The sequence below is a fragment of the Typopeltis vanoorti genome, chromosome 2, assembly GCF_054136105.1.
Source record: "Typopeltis vanoorti isolate ZY-2024b chromosome 2, IOZ_Tvanoo_1.0, whole genome shotgun sequence".
NCBI classification, from domain to species: domain Eukaryota; kingdom Metazoa; phylum Arthropoda; class Arachnida; order Uropygi; family Thelyphonidae; genus Typopeltis; species Typopeltis vanoorti.
The window spans coordinates 178914094-178933357 of NC_143550.1; the positions used below are offsets into that span (position 1 = coordinate 178914094).

At 37.4% G+C, this 19264-nt stretch overlaps 1 protein-coding gene across 1 annotated transcript in view; it reads right to left on the bottom strand.

The window, feature by feature from the left end:
* Positions 1-19264, bottom strand: part of trio (trio Rho guanine nucleotide exchange factor) — a 1056141-nt gene that overhangs the window by 700993 nt on the left and 335884 nt on the right. Inside the window, exon 17 of the mRNA XM_090403001.1 lies at positions 18636-18797. Coding sequence (XP_090259127.1) covers positions 18636-18797 — 162 coding nt within the window. The remainder of the gene's footprint in view (positions 1-18635; positions 18798-19264) is intronic.

Here is a 19264-nt window from a genome sequence, read left to right on the forward strand (position 1 = left end):
ATTGCCATCGATGCCATCTGTTCACGCCTATAATCTTTCTCAGCACTCTCATATCTGCGGTCTATAGTCTTTGGTCAAGTGTTTTACTTCTGACCAGCATTCAGATCCATAAGTTAAAACTGGTTTGAACTCTGTCTTTTATACAGCTAATTTAGTATGCCGACTAATTTCTCTTTTATTCCATATGAATTTATTCAATTGATTTCCCACCATACCAGCTTTGCTGATTCTATTGTCTATTTCTATATTTAATTTACCATCTTCACTAAAAATCGTGCCAAAGTAGCTGAAATGTTTTACTTGTTCCACAGGTTCTATATTCACAACACAGTTGACATTTTCAATGATTCTGCCTATTTTTATTGCTGACCTTCATACCATATCTATTACAACAGTTATTCAATTTAGTCAGAGAATCTCGCAGACTTGTAGCAGATTTATTTAAAAGAATAACATCATCCGCATAAAGCAAAGAGCTGACATCAACATCTCCAATTTTGATATCATGTTTATTACCACTTTCCTTCATAATGTGATCCATATAGATAATGAATAACAGAGGGGATAATGTACATCCTTGTCTCACACCAGATTTAACATTAAACCATCTTCCTGTACTTCCTTCAATTCTAACTGCCGACTTACAACTCAAATAAAGGCTAAGTATTTCTTGATATAATGCCCCATTGAAACCATATAACTGTAGCGTATTGAATAGCTTCTCTTTTGGCACCTTGTCATATGCCTTTTCAAAATCGACAAAACTTAAATACAGATCTTTGTTATATTTCCATGCTTTCTCGACTATTTGTCATAAAGTGAAGATCTGATCCTGACAGCCTCTATTTGGTCTGAATCCAGCATGTTCTTCACCAAGCTTTTCTTGATGTGTTCTTCACCAAGCTTTTCATGAATGGTGGCAGGCCTCTTGTGGGAAGGGGGACGACATCAAGGAACACTGAGTCCAGTGGGGTCTAGAGGAGATAATGATAAGTATAGAACCAGTGACATTTTTATGCTTTATACTAATGCCAGGAGTATTTGGATTAAGGGAGAAGAATTGGTGGTGCCGAAAGCATCAGCCTGGCAAAGATTACTGGGATCACTGAGACATGGTTGTCCGAAGATGATATAATAACAAGAATTGAAGTAGCAGGGTACAGCATTTTTCGGCAGGATAGGAAAGGAAAATGTGGTGGTGGAGTACTGCTTATGATAAGTGATGATTCTTGTCCTCTAAGAGTAGAGGCTTTGGAAGGTAGTGACATTAATGGTTTTGAAAGCATATGGTGTGAGGTAGAGGTGAGCAAGACAGGATATTTAGTGAGATGTTGCTACAAGCCAAGGAGTACAGAGGATGGGAAGCAGGAGATGTTTAGACAGTTGAGCTTGGCAAGTGCAAGAAGAACGATTGTTATGGGAGATTTCAAATACAGCAGTATAAGTCGGGAAGAGGTAAATGTGTGTAGTAATAAGGAAATGGAATTTCTAGAATTCTTGAGGACCAAATATCTTAGGCAACATGTAATAGAGAGAACAAGAGGTTCAAGAGTTTCGGATATGGTCATAGCATCAGAAGAGTTGATAATAACTGAGATGATATCTCTCCCACCAGCTGGAGAGAGTGACCTTGTGGTTTTGACTTGGAAGATGAATAGAAAAGGGAACATATGTGAAATTATAAGGTGAGTATAGTCTTAGATATCAACTTGAGGCAGTTCCATGGAGGGTGGAATTGGAAGGCCAGGATATCATTAGTGCTTGGGAAATTGTGAAGGAATATTTGTTAGCAGCAATAGTAAGCTGTATTCCATGAGGGAAGAAGTGGACAATTTGGTGTAAAGTGGATGACAAACAATATCAAACAGGAACTGCAGGTGAAAATGAGATGATGATGAAAGAGATATAAGGAGAGAGGGTGGAGAGCAGATGCATGAAGAATATAAGACTTGGGATATGAGAGTGACTGGTATGGTGAGGAAGGCAAAACTGGAATATGAGAAGAGATTGGCACTAAGATCCAAAGAAAATCCTAAGGAATTTTTTAGCTAGTAGGAGGCCAGTAGGAGGAGAAATGATTGTGGAAGAATGACATTGTGCGATAAAAATAGGAATAGAGTGACTGACACAGAGGACATAATGGAGTTGTCCAATGAGCACTTTATTGAAGTGTTTCATCCTGGAGTAGAAGATTTTAATACTAGAGTGGTAGGGCAGGCTCGAGGTTTAGAGATACAAGAGGAGAGTGTATTCCAAATACTGAGTACTCTGGTTATCAGTAAAGCTGTGGGACTGGATGGTATTTCTCTGCGGGTTTTTGAGAGAATGTGCTAAAGAACTGGCAGCTCCTTTGATCTGGCTTTTCAATGAAAGTCTGGCTACAAGAAAGGTACCCAGGGAATGGAAGGAAGGTAAGATAGTGCCATTGTATAAAGGCAGTAGCAGACTGGAAGTGTCTAATTATAGGCCAGTTTCTGTGTCGCCAGTAGTTGTTAAGGTCTTGGAGAAATTAGTGAGGGACTATATACAGTATTGGTACATAGTCCCAATACAAGAGGACTATAGAGAATTAAGCAAGAGTTGGGTGCTCTTGCTGAAGTAATATGATTGCCTTTTATAATAAAGTGAGAAGAGCAGTTGATGAGAGAAAGGCATACCCTGCCATTTTTTTTGGATTTTGCAAAGGCATTTGATAGGGTGCCACATGTTAAGCTGATATTTAAGTTACAGTACATGGGTTTAAATGTCAAGTTAGTCAACTGGATTCAGGATTGGCTGTCTGATAGGTATCAGAGAGTTGTGTATTGTGGGGCAATATCAAGGAAACAGAAGGTTACAAGTGAGGTTCCACAGGGCTCAGTACTGGGACATGTATTGTTTAACCTTTCTATCAATGACATTGTCAATAGATTGCAAGGGGATACTCAGTTGTTTGCAGATGATGTGAAGCTGAAGAGTTATTAGTAATAGTAGTACAGATGTGGCAGCCCTGCAAGAGGATTTGAATAAACTAGACAGATGGGAAAATGAATGGGGGTATCGGTTTAATGCAACAAAATGTAAAGTCTTGAAGTTTGGGATACATCGAAGGGAGCATACTCAATTGGAGGAGCTGTACTGGGGGAAGTAGAGAAGACAAGAGATCTGGGGTTCGTGATTGATAGAAAATTGAAATTTAGGAGGCATATCGCAAATGTGGTGAAGGTAACCCAGAGGATTGCTGCAATACTGAGAAGGAGGCTGACCTGCAGAGATAGAAGAGTTATCATTCTGTTGTTCAAGACCCTGATCAGACCACACTTAGATTATTGTTCTCAAGTTTGGTCCCCAAGATTTGAAGGGGATAAATTAACTGTGGAAAGAGTGCAGAGGCAGATAACAAAGATGGTTTCAGAACTGTGCAATGTTAATTATGAGGATCAGCTGAAAGAATGTGGACTGCAGAGTTTGGTGGATAGAAGAAGGAGAGGTGATATGATTGAGACTTTTAAACTGCTGAGAGGAAGTTACAGGATGGACACTGGGGAGTTCTTTCACTTGGTGGAGCAGTGGGAAGGAGCGATGACAAGGGATCATCCCTGGAAGTTATGAAAGGAAGCTGTGAGCAAGTGGGTGAGGAGTGGTTTCTTTGCATGGAGGGTGGTGGAACCATGGAGTGCATTGCCTGATAGAGTGGTGAGAGCAAGAATGGTCAATGAGTTGAAGGAGAGGTATGATGGACTGTGTTTCCTAAGAAGGACCTCCCATGATGAGTCTCTTGACTGCATGGAGGTCTGAATAATAATAATAATTCCTTAATCTACACTCATTGTGCTAATTTGCCAATCCATGTCATCTATATTCTCCCTTATACCCCCCTGGATTATTTACATTATACATTAGCCAGGAACTATCAGCCTGGGGGGACTTTTGGCCTCAAGCACCACATGTCGCCACTGGGCACGGTCCTCTGCGACTGTCTGCCACGTTCTAGTCTCCAGCCCGACAGCCTGCAGGTCTTCCTTCTCCTGATCCACCCATCTCTTTCTCGGTCTCCCTGGCGGCCTCCCTGATAGGGGTCGGGCCTCCCATGCTTGTCTCACAGTCCTTTCGGGGCCCATACAGTACAGGTGCCCCAGCCACTGAAGACGCCGGGCTCGCAGCTCCATCAAGACGTCTGCTGAGCTGTATAAAGTGTGTATGGCAGCACTGGACCGCCTCCTCCAGACTCTGTCTGCCATGACCCCTCCATAGATACGTCGTAGTATCTTGTTCTCAAATACTCTCAGGTGATCGGCTTGTCTCATCGTAAGAGTCCACGCTTCAGCACCATAGAGGAGAACAGGCCTGATCAAAGTCTTGTATAGTCCTGCCTTTGTAGTCAAAAGACAGCAAGCGTGAGGCGAAAAGGGGGCACACCTGATAATAGGCCACATTCGCAGTATTTACCCGACTCTGGACATCAGCCTCAACTTTGTTGTCTTCAGTCACAAAAGAACCCAAGTACCTAAATACCTTCACCCTCTCAAACTGTGCAGCTCCCTCTGGATCTTGAGCAGTATGGCGACTCATAAAAAGGTATTTTGTCTTCTCGGCATTTATTTTCAGGCCAACTTCTTCTGCAGCTTCTTCAATAGCAGTAACCAATGCCACCGTGTCATCCCGTTGATGAGCCATAACGTTCTGGATTATAGCAGCAAGTAATTATATATTTTGTCCTGTTGGTTTCTACTTCACACCAGACAGCTTCAAATGAACTGCCCTGTGCATCCCTGTCCTTCTGATGTACTTATACTCTCTTTTTGATTTCAATTCTCCTGATATCACAAGAAAAACCTCTCCCCCAATTCTGTTCCTTCTCAAAATACTATATCTGCATTATATTTAAGTTTTGTCGATTTGGAAAAGGCATATGACAAGGTGCCAAGAGAGAAGCTATTCAATACGCTGCAGTTATATGGTGTCAATGGGGCATTATATCAAGCAATACTTAGTCTTTATTTGAGTTGTAAGTCAGCAATTAGAATTGAAGGAAGTACAGGAAGATGGTTTAATGTTAAATCTGGTGTGAGACAAGGATGTACATTATCTCCTCTGTTATTCATTATCTATATGGCATTGGAGATGTTAATGTCAGCTCTTTGCTTTATGCGGATGATGTTATACTTCTAAATAAATCAGCTACAAGTCTGCAAGATTCTCTGACTATTAAATAGCTGTTGTAATAGATATGGTATGAAGGTCAGCAATAAAAAGACAAAGACAATGAAAATAGGCAGAATCATTGAAAATGTCAACTGTGTTGTGAATGGAGAACTTGTGGAACAAGTAAAACATTTCAGCTACTTAGGCACGATTTTTACTGAAGATGGTAAATTAAATATAGAAATAGACAACAGAATCAGCAAAGCTGGTATGGTGGGAAGTCAATTGAATAAATTCATATGGAATAAGAGAGAAATTAGTCGGAACACTAAATTAGCTGTATACAAGACAGTGTTCAAACCAGTTTTAACTTATGGGGTCAGAAGTAAAACACTTGACCAAAGACTAGAGACCGCAGATATGAGAGTCCTGAGAAAGATTAGAGGCGTGAACAGATGGCATCAATGGCAATATCATATTAAAAATGAGGATATTAGGAAAGAACTTGACATTGTCAGCATCCAGGAATGCATTAGCAGAGCTAATCTCAGGTGGTATGATCACTTAAATAGAATGGGAGAGGAAAGATTAGCAAAACAAGTGTTCTCTGCCAGGTTGGCAGGAAAACGACCTAGAGGAAGACCAAGATATAGGTGGATTGATACGGTACAAAGTGCCTTAGACGATAGAAATATAAGATCTGATAATGTTGGAGTCTTGACAAGTAACAGACTGATTTGGAGGAAAATTGTAGATAGGAAGTTAGTAATGATGTAATTTTTTCATGTAGTACTGTCATATCCTGTACACCCCTTGAGGGTACATGGCAGGAATTTGATGATGATGCATTCTATTCCCATGGCAATAGAATCCTAAGTAAACCAAGTCTCACTAATCCCTATAACTTTTGGCCAAGATGAGCTAATCAATGCCAAAAACTTTTTTTCCCTTATTCCAAATACTTCTGGCATTAGCATACAAAAACTGCAATAATCTCTTCATCCCACAACCTTCCTTACACCATGTGTTGCTTAGGTTACTAAAGTTTTCCTAATCCCAATCCAATGAAATGCAAGCCATCCACCTTATATAAATCCTTCTTGCCTTCCTTCCATCAAGCTCACTTCGCACACCATGTTTCCATTCCTCCACACCATCACTGACTCATTCATTATGCCCTTCAAATGGTTTATTATCTTCTTTTATTTAAAGATAGCCTACAGATATTGGAAAATATTTGCACAATCAATCAATCACGGCATCTTAAACGACAGTATGATATCCTAAAAACACTATCACAGAGAGCCAGATCTCTGTCCAAATGATACCTGGCTCGTTTCACCCATATCATATTGTGGTAACTGAATCACAACTTAAATATCTATCATCCTAGAATTCAAAACTGGGTGGATAAGAACATAGATACTCTATAAGGGACAACATGGTTTTGTGAAGGCTTTTGCCTTAGTAATTTGCTCACTTTTTTATAATCAAGTGATAACGAAGTTGGATAAGGGAAATGGCTGCTCAGTGATATTGACAGACTTCGCAAAAACATTTGACAAGATTCCACATAAAACTCTATTCCATAAATTGGAGCAAACTGAGACGGATGTGAATCTGGTAATATGGATTAGAGGATGGCTGATGGACAGATATGAAAGAATGCTTTATGGAGGAGTTGAGTCCAGGAGAAAGCAAGTGGCCAGTTATGTACCACGGGACTCAGCTGTTGTTTATTTTGTATATCAACAATATAGAAAATTATTTGACAGAAAATATTCAGTTGTTTGCTGACAATGCTAAACTGGAAAGAGCAATGGTAAATGAAGATATGCACAGATCCTGCAGGAAGACTTAAATAGAATAGCAGTATGGGCAAAGATAAATGGTTACTAGTTTAATGTCACCAAGTGCAAGGTGATGCACTTTGGAAAGAGATCAGAAGCTGTGTACTATACTGATGGAACTGAAGTGCAAGACACTGAAGCCCATGAGACTTGGGTGTGATTGGACAAAGAGTTAAAGTTTAGAGGGAATATTGTGATGGCAACCAAAACATATCAGATTACACGGTTGTTGAAGAACAACACACTAACAAGCAGGTATAGAGAGGTTATTGTATTATTCCCTATATAAGGCTAAAATAAGGTCACACTTGGACTACTGCACACAGATCTGGGCTCCTGGATTCCCTAGTGATGAAAACGTTGTGGAGAGGATCCAGAGGCAAGTGACAAAGATTGTGGTAGTTCTGTGGAATGCTCATTATGAGAACAGATTGAAAATCTGTAAGTTTCAGAAATTAACTGATAGAAAAAAAGAGGAGATATGATAGAAGCATTTAAATTATTAAAAGAGTTTTATAGGATTGATAATGAAGACTTTTTTTAGTACATGGCAAGAAGGAGATAACAACGGATCACCAGTGGAAGATGTGTTAGGACTAGGTTTTCTGTTTGGAGGATGGTGAATGGGTGGAATGAGTGCCAGATGTGGTTGTGGGTGCTTCATCAGTGAATCAGTTCAAGGAGAAGTATGTGTGAATGATGGCTAGTGTGTGTGAATAAATGGATCTCCCATGATGAGTCTTCTCACTCCATGGAGATACCTGTATAATCATCATCATCATCAAATTCCTGACATGTACTCTCAAGGGGTGTAGGATATGATAGTACTACATGAAAAATTTACACCATGACTAACGTCCTATCTATAATTTTCCTCTCAATCTGTTACCTGTCAAGACACCAACAATTGTCAGATCCTATATTTCTATCTTCTAAGGCACTTTTTGCTGTATAATTTTTTTAAAAATAATAATATTAATTTATTACATATGATACATACATTACATAGTTTTGATTACGTTTGATACAACATTACATACATTTGTTTATATATGAAACAACATTACTTACACTTGTTTACGTATGATACAACATTACATACACTTCTTTACATTTGATACATTCATGCATTCTGATAATAATAATAATAATAATACTTTTTTTTCGCAATAATAATTATAATAATTTATAACATATGATACATACATTACATGCATTTCATTACATATGATAGATTTATTTTATTTATTTATTTTTTTATTTATCTTGGATGAGATGCATTTTCTCGGCTTTCATCCTTGAAGCTTATTTGTGAGCTTATCTGAGGATGACACCAGTTATTATTTATTGGTTTATTTGCTGTGTTGGGAAACTATGAAATCAAATCTATGTTTAATTGGCTTGATTTCCACTGCAGCCGTTGACTGAGAAATTTGCACACACACATGCATGCATGCACACACGACAACTTGGAATGTCTTGATGCGTCGCTGAACTCGAAACCTGAATGAATATATTGTGTTTCATTGCGTTTGTATGGTATTTTGGGTGCGTGCTTCTTGTTCATAGTATGTCCTTAGAGCTCTTTTCAGGCTATTGTAGTTTGTAAGATTTCTGTATTCAAAAGGTAATTTATTTATCATGTCTGGGATGTAGAAGTTTCGTGTGGCCTTTCCGTAGTGATTATTGTATTTATATGTGATATAATTAGTTGTCTGAGGTCTTGTTATATGGTATGTATTTCTGACTGTCCTGTAGTAGGCATAGAAATAATGTTTTAGCAAAGCTGCATAGTGACATAAATGTTTTGCTATCAGTATTTTGTGTTCTGACATTGCAGTGTATATAAAGTCGTTATTGTCTCTTTGTTCCCAAAAGATCAGTTTTATCATTCTGTATAGAGACATTAATCTATTTAGTTTGTAGGGTGCACAGAAAGCATACATTGTTATAGCGTATCTTAGTATATTTTGGCATAGTGCTTTGTATATTAGTGTTTTTAGGCGTGTGGGAACTATGTCTTTTAACCTGTAGAGTTTGCCAGTTATTGTTCGGAGTTTGTTGTGTAAATGGTTTATGTGGCTATTCCAGTTCATATCTGCATCGAAGTAAATTCCAAGGTATCGCATTGTTTCGACCTGAGTGGTTGTAGTGGTTTTGCTGTTCTGTGTGTTTTTTATCTTGGAAAGTGGATGTTGGATGGTTATATATTTGTTATCAACTGGTCGAGTCAGTGGATTTCTGATGAGTTTAGGTGTATGGAGTTTTTCGTGAGACAGTCTGTGATCAAATTTATGTCATGTTGCATATTTGTTTGGGCTATGCTTGCGTTATTATGGATGGATATTATAGCTGTATCGTCTGCATATTGGAATATCTTACCTTTGAGAGGTAGCTGATTAATATTGTGCATGTAAATGTTGAATAGAGTTGGGGAGAGTACAGCTCCTTGTGGTACTCCACAGGTTACTAGTAGCTCTCTGCTTTGGTTTGACGCGATAAGTGAGATATGCTTTCTATTTTGAAGGTAGTTTTTTGTAAACCACCTGTGCAGAGGCCCGTCTATTCCAACATGCTTCAGCTTTTCTAACAAGGTTTGATATGTGAGTGTATCGAATGCTTTAGTTAGATCAATAGAGACTACCATGGCAATTCTGTTTTTGTCTAAGGCGGTATTAATTACGTCTGTAAAGTCTTCCAAGAGAGATGTTGGTCCCTTATTTTTCTGAAAACAATATTGTGTTTTGGGGATAATATGAAAGGTCTCTGTGTATGCTATGAGTTTCTTCAGTATGATCCGCTCCATAATTTGATTGATAATTGGTAATGTTGCTATGGGTCTGTAATTGCTGATTAAATTTCTTTTTCCATGTTTGTATATGGGTATGATTATGGTGGTCTTTAGCATACTTGGTATCTGTCTTGTTTTAAATATTTTATTTATTAATTTTAGTAGGATAGGACTTAAGCTAGTTGCATGTTGCTTGATATCCTTAGGTCTTATACCATCAATTCCTGGGCCTTTGTTTGGTTTGATTTCATGTATTGCAGAGAGAAGTTCTGCTTCTTTTATGGTTGGGAACCATAATGTCTGTTTTGATTGTGGTCCAAGTGGAGGGTCACGTTTTGTGATTGGGGGAATATTTCTGTGCAGTTCTTGGATGGAGTCTGCAAAGTATTGGTTAAAGTCATCTGCTAGTTGTTGGATAGGTTTGAGTCTTTCGTGAAGCTGTGTTTTATGGTTTCGAAGGCAGTGGTGTGGGGAACACAATCTAGCATCTCACTGATCAGATGCAAGGTCTGTTTCATGTTGTTTTGTGCAGAAGTTAGTTTGTCTCTGTAATAGCTCCTTTTTGCATTTCTGATTTGTGTTGTAAGGCGATTCCTTGTTATCTTATATTCAGTTTTTTAAAGCTGTGTTATTTGGATATTGCTTTAATTCTTTCCATAAAGCGTCTCCTTTTTGTGTATTTCTAGGATTAGGTTTTATGTTATCCAAGGATTTTGTGTTGTTTTTGAACGAATTCTGACTTTCTTTGCAGCTTTCTTATATATTTCCTCCAGTGTGAGTTTAATGTTGTTGTATAAGATATCTGCTGAATCTGATGCCAGGTGTTCCCAGTCTGTTTTTCTTATTTCATGATGGTTGACTATTTCTTCGTCTAATATTATTTTATGTCGCTTTTCTTCTGTGGGACATTGCATGGATATTGTCTTTGTGTGCAGGTTTAGAGCGGTGAAGTAATGGTCTGCTACTTTGCACTTTATGACTGATGCAGTGTAACTGTTTGGTGGTGCTTGGATGTTTATATGATCTAGACAGGAGGCAGTGATAGTATTTCCGAATATTTCTTCTCTAATAATAATAATAATGCACTTACCACTGAATTCAAGTACCTTTGGCACAATTTTTTAGCAAATAGTTATAATCCCCAAAAAATATATGATAATGAATTCCACTGCCAACCCCCCCTCCCCCCTTTCATAATACACAAGCAAAACTAAACCCATTCTGTGTGTGTGTGTGTGTGTGTGTGTGTGTGTATGATGCACATACTATGGTTTGCTGCAGACAGACAAGAAATCTTTTGAAATCTGCCTTGGAGAATATAAGAAATATATTCAGCACCATTATTATAACAAGCTGAATCTAGCAGAACATGCTCTGGACATCCTTCACACAGAATTAGATGGAAAAAAAGAAAAGACCTATGTGCAATATAACAGTCACTACAAGTCAGAAAGACTGTTTTTAGAATTACAGAATCAGCAGAGGTCACTTAAAGGTCAAAACCAAATAACTAGAAGGAGACCTCCACATCACCTTTGAAGAATGTAGAGAACCAACTGGGACTTCTGACCTAATGTCCCATTCTAACCTGCCCTGGTATCTATTAGGTACTGAAGGAATGAGGATGGACTGGCAATTTGGGACTTAGACCAACAAATTGTACTCTCTATTGGCTTAAACCACAAATGCATATGATGGTATGGCATAATGAGATTTCATGCCAGCTGGGGTGTCGCCCAGTTAACCAAGACCCATGCTGTTTTTGCCAGGGAACTAGTGCAAACAGTGAAAAGTAAGCTACTGGAAAGAGCTCCAACTTAACATCCAGAAGAAGAATAAACCTAACATCAGAAGAAGTGAAGATAGGAACTATCCAATATAAAGAGTATTGTAATATAGGAATATAGTCATTGCCCAGAGCAGACTTTTGAAGTTTCACATATCGAATGTAGTTCGATAATTATTTTTTTCTACAGAATGGCCAGTCTGCCCAAAGTGTGTCAAATTATATCCACAAAGAAGCTGGTAAACACAACTAGAGGCAACAATTTTTCTTTTGAAAATGGTAACACATGAGAAATTTTATTAATAGGAAAATACGTGGGATTAAAGTGAAACTTCAAAATTCTACCAACAGGTTCAGAGATACCAGAAACATAAGAATTTTAACCTTGCAGACTGTCAAAGAACCCTTACTGACTCCTATTGTTGGAACATAGGAGTCAATCATTTGTTGGATTTGATGACAATTGCAACCATTTAATGTTGACACCAAAAAACATAATAATAGAAAACAATTTCTTGGAAAGTCTCTCTCTCTTCATATACATACTTAGGTCATCTCATTGATCTAAACTGTGAACTCCAAAAGGAAATAAATAAGAGAGTTCAACTTGCCTGGGGTGCATTCAGAAAACTGAAAAGTATTTTCAAGACAATGATGTCCCACTCTGTTTAAAAAGGAAGACATTTAACCAGTATATACTTCCATTCATCACATATGGTTGTGAAAAAGCTTGGTCTCTAACAAAAGCACTGGCAAATAAACTAGCAACAACTCAAAGAAAAATGGAGAGGTTTATGCTAGGCATCACATTAAAAGATAAGAAGCCATACTCATATCACTGACAACATTCATCACCACAAGCGACTAAAATGAAAATAGGCCAGACATCTATCCAGAAGAGAAGATGAGCAATGGACCACCATATTAATGAACTGGATTCCAAAAGAAGGGAAATGAAGTCAAGGATGTCCTAAAAGAAGATGGAGTGAAGAATTGTCAAATTTTGTTGGAAAAAATTGGTCAACCATTGCCAAGAACACAGAAAGGTGGAAAAAACTGAAGGAGGTCTTCATCCAGCAGTGGACAGAAAATGGCTAACAAGAAGAAGAAGAAGTAAGAAATTCTTGTTGTAAGCCTGAGGAAGAGGAGCAAACATTATGCATTCCATTAATGAATGAATTGACAATTGGGAGGTGTGATGAGCAGACTTTTGATGAATGCATCTGCCAGTAAAGATAGGTTTCCAATAAAAACTGGCTGAAAAAGTACCAGAGGCTGTGCAAGTAAGAAGGATGTCCAAGAATGGTTCAACTACCAGCATTTTCTTTTTTTTATGGAGAATGTGTGGGTGAACCTAGGAAGGAGGTAAATTCATTTTCAAAATGAAGCCAACAGCAAAAACATCACCAACATAACAAAACCGAACAGAGGATTGGAAATGGATAGATGAAAACAAGGTCTCTTCCAGATGGTACAAAGAAAAATGAGTTCTCTAAGGGTAGATACAGAGAGTTGCCCATGACTCTAACTTTGATCTGTTTATAGATCTTATTTTTACAGCTGAAATATCCTGATTATATAATAAATTCAAAAATCTTCACATCAGGAGGGAAATCATTCATATAGTAAATAACAGCATCAGATAACAGAATTTTGGTAAAGAGAGAAACAATGCCAAAACTGACTAACATACAGGATGCTTATATTTGAATATCCTTGATTATTTCAAGAAAATGTGTGGAATTCTTAGTGACTGATCTGGATTGTCTAGTATGAGCAGTTAATAGACATAAAGGAAATTTGCAGCTCTATATGTGGGAGAGTCAGAACAATTCAAAATGGGTCCTAGTGGACAACCTTGTTTATCTATTTTCAGTAAACCATATAAACAAGGAGTCTTTCCAAAATGAGTGCTTAATTTGTACAAAGTATTTTGATCCCAGCTAACTTCATCAATGAGCGTATTTAATTGTTGTTTAATCTATTTTAGTAGGATTATAACTAATATCTTAATAGGTGGAGTATCATGTAAATGACAATTTATCTTCCACTCATAGTCGGCCTTATTTATTACCACTAGCTTTTCCTTTATCCACTTTTGAAAGAGATATATGGTTCTTTTGTTTTAACGAAAGCAGCACACAGAATTCACATATTTTCAGTATGAAATATGTGTACTTTTCATCAAGTTTTAAATTTTATAAAGTAGATACTATCGATATTTTTCCAGTATATGACTGGATAAGAGAGAACAAGGACTTCATCCTTGGATCAGTCTTAGGTCTGACTCCTACTGATGAGACCTCAATAAAGGCTAAAAGTGGACTGGTCTGAATATGACCCTCTCAAAATGCATGCATGCATGCATGCTATGCATTCTGGGATAATAAGGCAATTGATGTGAAATTATCAGCTTCTATATACTAGTAGCCTAGTTGTGAAGAGACTTCACCCACTTTATTTGCTTGGATAAAGGATAAATCTTAGCAAGCATAATTTACTTTATACCAAGTGAAAAAACTTCTTACATATCCACCGTAAGATTTCAACACACTCAAGTAATTCATATAATTCATACCAACGTCTATAGATTATAATGAGTAATCGTATATAAGTAATAATAAAGAGTAATCATAACAGGAGACTTTAATTATACAAATATTGATTGGGTAGCAGTAGAATCTCATGAGAAGAATGAAAATGAATTTATTGAGCTGTTGCGGGACAACTTCCTCACCCAGCATGTGACAGAAGGAACTTGAGGTCAAAGAGTGTTAGATTTGATTACAGTGTCAGAGGGCGTTTCAGTTAAAGACTTAACCATTCTGCCTCCAGTTGGTGACAGCGATCACGTGATACTCACTTGGGAAGTGACTAAGTTTATGAATGTTCCATTCAGAAAAAATTATATGCTGAACTACAAAACAGGATATTATGACCAACTGAGGAGTATACTAAGTTTAGTGGAATGGGATCAATTGCTGGATGGAAAGAATATCGACAGTGAATGGGAAGCTTTTAATAATAGGGTAGGAGTCAAATGGATGTGTAATCTTATTAAGCAAGAGATTCAAAGAAGAGGACGATGTGGAAGGAATACCATTTGCATAAGGATGACGTTCATTATGAACGTTATAAGCAGCAGGCTAGAATAGTCACAACTGTTGTACGTAAAACAAAGTCTGAGTATGAAAAGAAACTGGCCCTGTGTGCTAAAGACAATCCACAAGAATTCTATCGATATGCTGCAAGTAAAAGAAATAATGAATATGGAAGAATAACTCTTATACATCAAGATGGCATGAGGGTTACAGATGCAGAAGAGGTTGTTCAGTTAATGAGTGCCCGTTTTGTTAAAAGCTATCAACCTGATGAACACAACATTGAGCTCACTGTTACCTCTTCACTAGATGAAGAAACGCAGGTGTGTGAGGCCGAGGTATTAGAGCTGTTGCATAAACTGAATAAGAATTTAGTAATGTGGGCTGATGGGATATCATCACGGGTGCTAAAAGAGTGTTCAGCTGAACTGGCCATTCCTTTGACCAGGCTGTTTAAAATAAGTCTCAGAAAAGGGAAGATTCCACAGCAATAGAAAGAGTGTATGGTAATTCTATTGCACAAGGGTGGTGCAAAGACCGATGTATCCAACTATACACCAATTAGTATCTCAGGAGTGGTGGTGGTGAAGATTTTGGAAAAACTGGTTAGGACTCACATTCAAAAATGGGTTGACAGTGAATCTCTACTTTGCAATGAACAACATGGATTCACTGAGGGAAGGTCATGTTTTAGTAACTTGCTCACATTCTTTAATAATGTTACCATTGAACTAGACAAGGAGAATGGGTACTCCATGATACTTTTGTATTTTGCTAAGGCTTTTGACAAAAATACAGCATGGTAGACTGTTGCATAAATTGGAGAATATGGGTTTGAATTATAGAATATTAGCATGGATAAGAGGATGGCTGACTGACAGATCAGATATCAAAAAGTGGTATAGTGGGGATATGAATCTGCAAGATTTAAGGTAACCAGTGGTGTACCACAAGGATCGGTGCTTGGTCCACTGTTATTCAATCTGTACATTAATGATACTGGGAAGGATTTGACAAGTGACATACAACTATTTGGTAATGATGCAAAGGTAGGTAGGGAAATCAGGAATGCTGCTGATATGCAGTAGTTGAGGAATGATTTGAATAGGCTGGAATTGTGGATGAGAAAATGGATATCAGTTCAATGTCAGTAAATGTAAAGTCATTCACTATTGCATGATTAAAAATCCAATGTCGTATTATATTGGTGGGATTATGCTGGAAGAAACTGATGAGGCTAGGGATCTTGGAGCGTTAGTAGACAGGATGTTGAAGTTCAGGGAACATGTAGCGAAGATTGCAAATACAACTCAAAAGATAACTGCAATGCTGAAACGAACATGCACATGTAAAGATAAGGATGTCATTTTGCCTCTTTACAAGGCCTTCATAAGATCTCACTTGGACTATTGTATGCAGGTCTGGTTTTAATTGTGATTCTGATATAGTGGAGAGAGTGCAAAGGAGAGTGTTAAAAATAATATCAAGATTGTGGAATGCTGATTATGAAGACAGATTGAGAATTTGTAGACTGCAGACGCTAGCAAAGCAAACAGGAGGGAGGGATGATATGATTGAGACTTACAAATATCTGAAAGGGTCATACAGAATTTCAGTTGATGGGATTTTTCAATTTATGGAGGGTGGGGAAAGGACAAGAGGGCATCCTTGGAAGCTGAGAATGAATGCCACTAAAAAGGAGGTGAGGGTTAGATTTTTCTCTCATAGGGTGATGCATGATTGGAATGGATGTCGTGAGTGCAAGTAATGTGAATGAATTCAAGCATAAGTATGATAGCTAGCGTGTATAGCATATGGCCTCCTCGATGAGTCCCTGACTCCCTGGAGGACTCTCTTAATAATAATAATAATTATTATTATTATATAAATGTCTTATGTAGGAACCATCTTACAATGCTAAAGATAATTATATTATTATTTATAATTATAACTAGTAATTTAATATTATTATACAGGCATCTACATAGTCAAAAGACTCATCAGAGGAGACCCCCACTAACCATTATTCGCACAATATCCATCTTCTCAAACTTATTCACTATCAGGGCATCCTGGTAATCCATTCTGGTCATTTGCCAGTCTCCAACTAAAAAATTTAGTCCACACACCCTTACTAACCACACTCTTACACAATGTACAGGGGTGATCCCCAAGCTTTCTCTGTCTACTCGTCACGTATTGAAAAGTTTCTTTTTGTGTCAGTCTCATATGGAACTCCTTTACTAGCTTATAAGTGTCTGTCACGTCTCCTCTTTTCTGCCTGTCATCTGGACTACAATTCACAGATCTTCAATCTGTCCTCACTGGAAGCATTCCACAAACCTGACACCAGCTTGGTCATTTGTCTCTGGTAGTGGATTCTCTCCACTACCCTCTCACTGCAAGAAACCAAGATGACGAAATCTGTGTGTGTCAAGACATGGCTGCATCATGTATTATGTCTATTGCTCTGCCTAGTATAGCATCATCAGTAAACGACTGAATATTTTCCCTAATCGTTCTCAGTATCATTTCTGCATGATCAGTTTTGTACAAAGAACTCCAGATTACAAGATAACAAACTTGCATATGAGATAAGTGACTCGGTTTAGACTTCACCTATATAACATTAGTCAATAAAACAAAGCAAGAAGTGCGTAAAATGTGATTTATTCAATGAAGAGTAATCACCACCTACAACACTAAGTGATATTTCCCATGCACAAGCTTATCTTGAGAAACCATCCTCCAAGTAAGTACAACAACCTCCCATGAAATCCTGTCAAATGCCCTGGTAAAATTCAAATATGCAGTATATCTATTCCCATTTTCCAATTCTGCAAAGGCTATTATAAAATACGAGAAAACTGCTACAGTAAAACCAACCTTTAACAAAGCTATGCTGTCAACTATAGAAAATCAAGGTGCTATCTAATTACCTCTGGATGTGAATCTTAATTAGCTTCTCCAACAATGTAATGTCCACTCCAGACATACTGACTGGTCTATAATTTGCTGCGTTAGGCCAAAGTCCATCTTTGTATAATGAAATTATTTTAGTATCCTATCAATCATTAGGAAGTGCACTTGTATCAAGACTCATACAACCTAGTTAAAGGAACTACTAATTCTCTTGTAATATCCTATTCAATCCCACTGGTACATTCGAATTCAGCTTTTGAAATCTCAAACTCATCCACTTCCATCCAATTCCACAAAACACCCTGACAAGTAATGGGTATAATTGGATGTATATAACATACATTAGTAAAGCCATCACTTAACAGCTTTGCTATTTGTAAAACATCTGATTCTTTTCTAAAGTTATTCTTCCATGGTCATTCTTTACACGAATTGCCAAAAAAATATATAAATAATAATAAATTAAAAAAAAATAAACCCTCTCTGGTTTCTATTTGCCTGTAAGGTTAACCACCTTTCACAATTTGATTTAACAGTCCTCATCTGTCACTCTCCTAGTCTATATACTGCTACTGAGACTGGTCATCACCTTTCTTCTTGTATTAGATCTACAACATTTTTTTTTTATTTAGCTCTATTTAATGTCTTATTAATCAATTAAACTCTCATGTAATTTATTCAGCCAGCTCTAGGAATGCAGTCAGATATAGCTTTTCAGACATCCTTGACAATTTCTCAAGCATTGCTGATTCATCTACCATCATACAGATTTTTAATTTAAATGTTCTTTAAGAAAAGTCTCAAAATTGAACACACATATCTACTTATTATACAGAAGAGTAATACATAATAATCAGGAGCGAAGATGGAAAATGGGTCACAAACAGAATTAGTAAGTTTAAAGTAACTTCATTATAGGTTCATTACAAGAATATTTACAATACTGAAATTACACAAAATCAACTATTAATATGCAGTTTGTTCTATGTAAAGATATTTAAGTCCTGAAAATGGATTCCCAATTCTGGTATATTAATACACTTTTATGAGGAGAGAGTTACCTGACATAACTCCTGCCCTCTTTGTAATACTTCATATGTAGCCTGCTGCATGTGAGTAACACTCTCGCTATGAATTTGTAGCATTTGTTCAGCTTGCTGTATATCATGAGGCATATCACCATGCTGCAATTCTTCTGCCCACAGTTCCAGCTGTGATGAGACCTTTAAGAAAAATGTTTTTTTTTTCCTTTTATTAACTAAAACAAAATCAATGATTTTGAAGAAGACACAAGAAAAGAAAAAAAAAGTTTTATTGACTATATCATCACTGATATCACCACAGACAGTGATATCTTAACAACAATTAAGAAAAGAGCAGCATACAGGGGATCTGAAAGTAGAAGTGATCATCACTTAGTTTTAAAGAGGATAAAAATTAATATCATATTAAAAACAAATATATACCCTGCTTGGAAAGTCAACAGACACCACAGTGTGAAGAACAAACAGCCACGATACCTGCCTTAATAAGATGCAGCCCTTTCACCGCAGTGATTGCAACAATCCTAAGTGGAATACTTTCCAGAAGTGTATGATAGCAAACAATGGAAATTTTGCACCATTCTTCCTGTAGCATGTAATGAGGTCCTGGATTGTTGATGGGGGGGGAGACAGGAAAGTGTGGTGAC